A 9,349-nucleotide genomic window follows, 5' to 3' on the forward strand; every position below is an offset into this window, starting at 1 on the left:
AGGCTATGAGGGGCGCCGTAGTGAAGGGCTCCGGAAATTTCTACCACCTCAGGTTCAGTCAATGTTAATAGGTGTCAATTGTTCGTCGAGGTTAATTGCTTACGGCCTTTTGAAACGCGATATATTCATAGTTATATTGTCAGAGACGCATTAAAAAAATTTTAAAGAGTCTAAACAAGTAGATCCTCTCACAAATGCGTCTCCGGAATTTCGATCAAAGCCATATGAAAGTGGAAGCATACGCCTCCGCTGCACGATATCTGTGCACGTTAAAGAACTCCAAGCGATCGGAAGGAAACTACGGCGCTTCTCATAGTCCACGTAAGCTTCGGCATGCTGTACTGCATTTATCATACTAGGAGAATGTATTTGGTTTCAAGGCTCAGCAAACCGTTTTTAAACCATCCCTCTTTTGTGCTAGCATTTTGAACTTCTCACATAAAAGAAGGAAAGGAAAAACTTCATGTGAGGCGACTACTAGGGCTTTCTGAAAAGGTTGTTTTTTATCCCCTCTTATGTCGTTCCATGAAGGTGTCTGTGGTCTAATAAAGGTAAATGCGGGTAAGCATTTGTTATATGTCATGTGGCACTTGTTACGTACTAAGGGCAAGATTTTGTTATAAGACTGATACCGTTCTATCACCCCCCCCCCACACACACACACACACACACACACTCCCCAGTACGGCTTAATACGATGTGAATAGACGAAAAACGGGGTTCGGATTGGGTCCGATGATTGCTTAAATTCATTTGACTGCGTGCTGTTAGGTACCGAGAGAAGGGGCCAGCCTTTGTGGCGTTAACTGTAGTCGCCCCAGAAGAAACGGGAAGTGAACTGTCATGATACTGAGGGGGTGGAGGAAATAACACCGCAAGTCGTAGTAAGGTGGAAAGTCGGGCAAAGTTGAATTTGATCCATAGTAAAAGGTAGCGCGAAAATAACAAGCACCAAAGGAAGAGGCGCTCGTGTTGTGTCTTGCCTCTTCCTTTGGTCCTTGTTCTCTTCGTGCTACCTTTCATCATGACCTGTCCCTGAACGGTGGTCAGTAACAAACGCTTAATGGGTTATCGTGCTGGCTTATGCTGAAGATTACTGTGTCTTTTGAACGGCTAAGAGTTATCAGCTTCCCATCGTACCTTTGCGATCGCGGCTGTGCAAGACGAGGTCGGTGCCTAGGTTAAACCGCGCTGCCACCAGCGCCGATACTCAAGATATTTGTGGGAACCGGGTCACGATGTGAAATTAATGGCGTCCCTGCGACCTTGTAAAGCGACGCTCCCAAGGGTAGAGAATTCCACTCGAGCAAAACGGCGAAAGTCTTTTGATCATACACGGTTCGAAAACCTGCTCACAGCACAGTGGAATCTTAGTGCGAAATGACAGCTTCCTCAAGTTTAAAGCCCGTTCTAAAGCGACCGGTGAAGTCGTGGGTCTTCATCCTCCCCTTTCAATAGCGCAATCATTCCTGCCCTCACACCCACTGATGTGGCCCAGTGGTTAGAGCGTTCGCCTGATCAGTCAGTACCCTCCACAGTGGCTTAGTGGTTACAGCGCTCGGCTGCTCAGCCAGAGTACCCGAGTTCAAACAAGGCCGCGGCGGCCGTGTTTCGATGGAAGCGAATTGAATAAAACCTCCGTCCACTGCGCGATGTCAGTGCACGTTAATAAACCCCAGGTGGCCGGATATCAGGAGCCCTCCACTACGGTACTTCTTTCTGTTTATCTCCTTTCACTTCCTTCTCCATTCCTTCCTTCACTACGCGCCTGCGGCGTCCGCCCACCACGATGGCTCCGTAGTTCAGGAGCAAAAGTACCAGCCGGTCACGCATCGTTCTAACATACGAGAAGCATTTCAGAATTCCTCTGGCGACTTACTGGCGCCATCTGTGGCTAGCAAAACAAAGGAATAAATAACAAAATGCGCGTGAACGACTACACTGAACAAACAATGAAGGTGAAACAAATGCGTTTTTTGGTCCGATAGCTTTGTGTAGTTTCACTTCGTTGGAGCATATGTCCGGAAGCTCAGCCGTAATTACATACGTGCCCTCGTCACTCTAGGTCAATCGGGGGCTTTAACTAGCATCTCAGAAATCTGCAAACGCCGCGAAGCCAGCAGATTAGGATACTGAAGAGCGTGCCTGGCCAGTACGACTGCCAGAGAAGGAGGCATGATAAAATGCATTCTCTAGAGATGAGCGTAAGTGCTTGGTTGGCTTTAAATGAGATTAGAAGGCTAGGAGATTGATGCACACTTCAATTCTTTGTTGGAATGCGGTGATGGAAATCTAAAGTCTATGCCACCTTTTACGACCGCGATAACGCTGGTTGGTGTTACAACAGTGACCATATTTCTTTGCAGTTTTCGCCCATCTTTTCTGCGCACTGACGACATCATGCCTGTCTCATTTTGCGCACAACTTCTCCGGTCTTGCCTATGGAGTACACTGCCGTACCGATGATCTCTTTCGCATTGACGATTCTTTATCATGCCGCGCTAATGACCCATATATCAAAGCAATACAACTTTGTAATTCATGAGGAGTTTTCGCTACCGCATAGCGTGCCTACAATAAGGGGTGTCGATTTTACGATTATAAAGAGATCGTAAAGTAAGCGTGGGCCAAATGTGCGATTCGCTACGGCGACATTTTGACGCGCGCCGGTACTTGTCAGTGATGCTTCTGCGGCACGACCACAGTAAGAGTAATCTAAATTACGCTAATATGAGTGAGTGAGCGAGCGAGCGAGAGAGCGAACAAGCGTGCGTGCGTGCGTGCGTGCGTGCGTGCGTGCGTGCGTGCGTGCGTGCGTGCGTGCGTGCGTGCGTGCGTGCGAATCTATTTCACACAGCTTATTAGGTGGAAGTGCGATGAAACGGATAAATTACAGCGCGAGGATGAAGGCGAGTACATGAAAGACGCGAAGGTGTAGCCGGGGCTTAAGCAGCCACGCCGTTCCATCGTTGATGCTGCCACGGCGGAATTTCATGGCTGTACCAAAGACAGCTCGAGACGAAAAGGCAGCACAACAAGAAGGTGCCAGCAGTATATCAGAGAAAGAGCACTTACCCAAAAGATGAACGGGAATCGGTTCGTGAGGTTGAAACGCCTGCCCATAGCGTCGTCGCAGTGCCCCGCGTACGTAAGCATGCAGCTCTAGGTAGAGCGGCTGGACCTGCTCCCAGAGGCGAGCGCTCTCCCGCTCTACGTCCAGGCCTTCGTTCCAGCTCTCGGCATAATGGTGGTAGCCTGTGCGACATGAGCCGTTGGCCCAAAGCAAGAGATGGGCGGAGGCCCAGCGCCACTTTGATTGATTGATTGATTGATTGATTGATTGATTGATTGATTGATTGATTGATTGATTGATTGATTGATTGATTGATTGATTGATTGATTGATTGATTGATTGATTGATTGATTGATTGATTGATTGATTGATTGATTTCTGAAAAATAAACCAGCATGTATCCTCCCATCGCACTGCATTAAAAAGCGAGGTTTTCCCCGATAAAGTGCAAAAAAAGGTTTTCTTTCTGATGCTACGATGTGTGCTTCAGGACTAAACGCTTCTAGAAAATTTAACGACGCTGGCTTTATTCGTTGTTGCGGAACAAAAACAAGGAAGGGGAAGGGGGGAGGGAAGGAGGCAATGGAGGGAAATTATCCAACAAATCTAATCCAGCATCAATTCAGTCCCCTAGCAGCAAGTATAGACGAGGGAACGGCAGACACGAACAAATTTTGTGGTCAAAATGTCCGGGTGGCAGCTAACGTACAGAATGAAGAAATACGAGCAGAAGAGTTATACACTTTCTGAGATGAAGCAGGTTTTTAGAAAGCTAAAAAAAGATTTTAGCTTCACAACAGATGTAACTTAAGCATCCCGAGGCACTATCCTGAGAAATGATTCAGCCCTGTGTTTGAAGCGGCGTTTGAGCCCTTCATACTTGGGAGTGGATGCGCGCACGCGGAAGGAATAAAAACAGCACTACAGAGATAAGTAAAGCTTAGGGGAAAAAAAAAAATCATAGTGGTAGGACTTCCTTTCCACGCAGTGATAGCGGTCATTTTAAACTCTGTGCTTTCTCGCTGCATCCAATATACAATTTGCAAATTTTAGTACTGCTGCGCACATGCATACAGGGTCTGTTCTGAAAGTAGTAGGGCTGGTTTTTTCCTGGGCGAATGGGCGGACGAGAGGCGGTCTGCGCGTGCAGGATCGTTGAATGGGGATATTGGGAATGCTGGGGAAAATCGCCAGTCGGCTCTCGGCCACTGAAGAGAGCAGGCCGCATATATTGTGAACCCCTGTCGAAACGTCTCGTCACGCAGAATCATGGAGCGTTTACCGGATCTGCGATACGCGATCAAATTTTGTGAAAATCTTGGTAAAATGGGCAAAGAGACGCACGAAATGATTAAGGAGGCCTACGGTGACGCTGCCATGGGTAGACCGGGTGTTTTTTGAGTGGCGCAAGCTGCTCTGAGAAGGTAAAGAAAGAGTGAAAAACGACGACCGCTCCGGACGCCAACGAAAATGTGTAGCGAGTGAAACATTTACTGAACTGTTATTGTAGGATGAGTATCAGAATGATTGCTGATGACTTGAGCATTCCTCAAACCCAAGTTTTTGAGATCGTGACAGAAAACTTAGCCATGAGGAAAGTGTGCGCAAAGTTGGTGCCGGGAGTGTTGTCAGAGGAGCAAAAGGCCAACCGGAAAGCGATCTGCCATGATCTTCTTCATCATGTGAATGAGGACCCCGATTTTTTGCCCAGCACAAGGCGGCAACACTGCCTCAGCCCCCCTACAGCCCCGACTTGGCCCCGACAGAATTTTTCTATTCCCGAAAATAAAATCGACGCTCAAGGGGAAACATCACGGATCGGTACAGGCGGTTCCACAGGCCGTCACGAGGGAGCTTAACAGCATTCCGGTCCAGGCGTTCCTGGAGACGTACGAAAACTGAAAAACTCATTAGCAGCAGCGTGTAGGTGCGGAAGGGTGCTACTTTGAAAAATTCTAATCGTTTTTACTACTCTCATGAATAAATGTTATTAAAAAAAATGAGTCCTACTACTTTCAGAACAGACCCTGTAGGTGACCGTTGAACGTACTCCCTCCCTAATGAGCTGCAAAAGTGTCCTTACTTGATACAGGCTTTGCAACCAAAACTAAGCTTCAACAGATCCGCATTTAGCCACTTCTTCACTGTCTGACGTTCATTGTTATGCGCAGAGACGTTATATTAGGTGATATAATCGCGAAGTTATGTTTTCTGTATGACTCTAATACTTACCATTGGTAACGGCAGCTTCATTCAGCATGGATACCAGCGCTTTGAAGCAATCTACCGATGTGTTTTGCCACTGTGCCCAACGGAGCCAGCGAGACTTCAACTCGATAGGATCAGTGGCTTGAGCCATGTAGCTTTCCAATTCCTTGTTGTTCTTGCTGGCAGAGTAAGAGATCATAGATGTTCGGAGTTGGGATACTTTCCTGTAACAGGGAAATAACAAGTAATCGATTCATTAATACGCTTCCACTAGATATGTTTCACATCATCTGCTCTTGCCACGACTTCTCTCATACATCGGAGGTTGTATAAGGAAAGTCGTCTCAGCAACTTGCATTGTTTGACAAAGCGGTGTATATTAAGTTTTTGAAGATGAGCCTGCAATGTTACGCGAAGCGTGAGGCTGAAACAGAACAAGCCAGGTGCTTTCCTGTCCTGTAGCTGTTTAGCCTTCGTCTGATATTTCCGCTCCTAGCCGCAAACCTTAAGGAAAAAAATTTATTGCACCGTAATCACCGAGAAAGGTTTTAAGAAGGAATATCTCCCGCCCTAGACCGGTTAACAGAAAAGCCCAAAGCTTATCTCAGTGCACTTTTTCATTGAAGGTTTAAATCACTTCTCTTTGGCACCGCGAGAGTAGAGGCAAAATTAAAAAAAAAAAGTTTTTATATTTTTTTATTTTTGCTAGTGCCAGCTGTTTGAGTTGAATCTTTTCATCTGAGGACATCCGCTGCGTGTTGTCAGTTTATTCATGGCGATAACCGCTTCCCACGGCGCCGCAAACCTTGCAAACACCGTAGGTCACTCAATCATACTGAAAGCACACGGGCTCGGTATGCGGCCACGAAAAGATTTATAAGGAAGGCTTTCTTACTTCGCACTGTGAGGATCCTGCATGACAATGCCGCTCTTCATCATGCCGATAAGATGCATGGAAGACTCCGGACACGTTCCCTCGATGTCCGTGAAAGCCCTGGCCCACTTCTTCCAGGAAGTCATCCAAACGTTGTAAAGCGGCTGAAAGTTGTCGCGCTCCGCCTTGCTCTCGGAGGTCATGTTCGTGGCGAAATTCCAGTCGGCCTTCTGAAGGCGGTTCGTCATCTCCCGGTACTCGTCCTCGAAGGCGGCCAGTTTCTCTTCCGCCGAGCACGTGGGTTCTGTGTGAAGAAATATCAATGTTCAGTTTTCCCTGCAACCCTACCTTGACCCACCCGCACTGCTCCACATGTGAGGCGGCCAAGGCCGCCCTCATGCACTAACTAGCTGTGGGAATGCCTCTAGTCCATGTTGGAATGCCTCCTGTGGGAATGGCTCCAACGATAAGGGAGTGAGTTTTTACTGTCAGAACTCCACGGAGATTTGCCCCAATCACAATGTTATCGGTACTGGGTCGGTCGATTCGCTCCGTGGCTCGGTACTCACCTGATTTCCTCATATTAATGTTCGCATTCTCAACTGAAAGGGCTTAGAGAATATAATGTTTCGAAACATCTATATACAGTATCTTTATTCCTTTGTACGACAGCGGGAGAAATGTTGTCCCCTTTGCTTCAGATGTACGCAAACGGACAACGGTACACCTACGTACAGCCTTTGTCAAAAGTTTGGAGCCCAGGGGCGTTTTCTTTTGAGCCACACTGTGTCGTTCTTAATGGATCTCTAGTGCTCCAAATTTTCTGGACATGAGAAGATTTCGGGTACTGCCTCCTGCAATAGGTAGGACTTCCATGAATGCACCTGGAATCCCAATATAAAGCTTAGAAGTGAACCCCCTGGGCTCTAAACTTATGACAAAGACTGTACCATATTTTTGCGTGCTGAGTAGTAGTCGTGAACTATCAAACAAACCATTCAGCATGTTTTTATTTTCGATAATATATCTCCCTAGTGTTCTGTAGGGTTTTACAAGCGTGAGTGTACAGTTTGAGGCAGCCCATGCGGGCTAGACAAACAAAATTTGGAAAATTGTTCAGCTTTTGAGCCTTTTTCGCCGATAAACTGCCTCACAAAACTTTACGTAGATAAGACTAAGGTAGGGATAGGTACCACATAAGAGATATTTTTACGAAATGTGTACTCTCTTTTGTACAGATCTATTGCTCGAAACGGCTCTAAAGTGATGTCATTCAAATTATAGAGCCATTCTGAGTGCAATTTGACCGTTTGTGTGTAGAGAGACACACGGACACAGTTTGCGCCTTTAAAGAGTTAAAGTATCATAGTTCTGAGCGCCTACAGCTCATTCTTTCTTTTTCACATCAGAATTCACTTTTCTTTCCTTCTGGGGTAGTATTCAGGCACTGAATGAGCAATCATCATCACGGTAAATGAGTCGCTACCGGCAAAAAGACCAATGATTGCTTCAATCCACAATGCAGGCAATCATAATAGTAACTATGTATTCCAAAGCAGCCACAGCAGCCAATTTCGTCCATAAAACCAAAGTTAGGCATCTGTGTGTTCTTTGTTTCAATAAACATATATGGCTAATAACAATCAGCCGTTACCTAAAATGTCAAGGCATTGCAAAGATGATGGGCATGAAGAACATTTCTTTTCATTACACTTAATTATTACGGAGGAATATTTTGCTTACCTGTGTTCCAGTATGCACTCACTGTTGTAAGCCATGCTACGAATGTCAGTGCAGGAAATAACATCGCCACTTGCGGGAATATAGAGCCACTCTGAAAAAAAAAAATTTGCTCGTATTAAACATTATTCTTAGTCACAACTGATATCTGAGATAAACCAGGTTTTATTTTCTGGAACTGCTTGGTCTTCTGCGCGAAATGCTATATGACCAGACATATTGGCGAAGGCCCAGCAAATCATTACATTGCATAGCAAGAACAGACAAAACAATGAAATGAAACACGAGAACAACACAGTCGTAGGCACCAACATTTTCAACGACAGATAACATACGAGGAATACATCAGTGGCGCAAACGAAGAAAAAAATAACACACAGAAAGGATGTCTCAGCTGATTGTGAAAAAAAAATGTAATCAGCTTCTTTGAACTAAAACTAGGAGATGATTTGTGTTCATTTAATATAAATGAAAAACTCTGACCCAAAGAGTAGTTTGTATTTAAACCTGAACAGCGGTGGCGTACATAATACATGCATACTCAAAAAAGAAGGCTGCAAACTCTTTCGGGTTAACTGTCAGTTTAGGTTACAATGCTACGCATTGTCTTGCACGCAGCTAGTGCAGTCATATATTTTTCTGAACCTGAGTTCATTGGTTTATCTTCTGTTCTGCTGACACAAACAGCAGCACAGTCTTCAGTTCGCATCCGAAAAAGACAAGCAACACTAGTTGATGCCTTAATGACCGTCTGCTCAAGCGCGGGCTTTGTTTCAATACAAAGAGTAACATAATGATCAAATTTCTAAAGTGTGCTATCACGAAGGCGCAAAATATTACCAAAGATGAATCTTATTCGGAATATCAGTTTTACACAACTGACAATAAACCACAAAGCGAGACTTCAAGAAGCTTGTGAAACACAACATAGCGAAGCGCTCTGTCACTGTGACAGCGCTTTCCATGAGCACGCGCGACAGGCTACAAGAGCAAACACGATGGCTGCGAACACATCAAAGGCGGTGCCACAAAGGACGCGAACGTAGCGACGACCTGAGAGGACGTGCCTTTGAGGCAACACTCCCGACGGTGAGTGACTTAGAAATCAATGTAAGGGAGCAAGAAGCAGTCCCTGTTACCACCTGACAACAGCTAGAGTAATCCCTTCGGAAAACTCCGACGCACTCTTCGGCATGGTTGGCGTGTCCGTAACGACAGAAAGAGTGACAAGCTGCCTTTTATGTTGGCTTCCGGCTTACGGCAGAACCATAGACCATAGAACTGAAACATTCACTATTTCTTCGCTTATGGCTCTCATACCTGACCGCCGGAGTAGGCAGTCATTCTCAACTTCTCAGGTTTGCTTAACATGCAATGGTCTTTTTTGTTGATTAGCACATGATGTTATTGGATTCGAAGTGCCGACAGAGCGACTTAGGACTCTGACATGGAAT

The 9,349-nt window shown here is 45.8% G+C and overlaps 1 protein-coding gene across 1 annotated transcript in view; it reads right to left on the reverse strand.

Moving 5' to 3' along the window:
• The window catches only part of LOC149339532 (angiotensin-converting enzyme-like), a 92,515-nt gene extending 84,553 nt beyond the window's left edge, over positions 1-7,962 (reverse strand). The window contains exons 1-4 of the mRNA XM_089550505.1: positions 7,899-7,962; positions 6,177-6,459; positions 5,306-5,505; positions 3,076-3,255 (exon numbers count right to left, since the gene is read on the reverse strand). Of these exons, the coding sequence (XP_089406631.1) occupies positions 3,076-3,255; positions 5,306-5,505; positions 6,177-6,459; positions 7,899-7,962 (727 nt within the window). The remainder of the gene's footprint in view (positions 1-3,075; positions 3,256-5,305; positions 5,506-6,176; positions 6,460-7,898) is intronic.
• Between the last annotated feature and the right edge of the window lie 1,387 nt (positions 7,963-9,349).

Source organism: Amblyomma mixtum, chromosome 6 (genome assembly GCF_055824585.1).
Source record: "Amblyomma mixtum isolate Tamu chromosome 6, ASM5582458v1, whole genome shotgun sequence".
Taxonomy (NCBI): Eukaryota; Metazoa; Arthropoda; class Arachnida; order Ixodida; family Ixodidae; genus Amblyomma; species Amblyomma mixtum.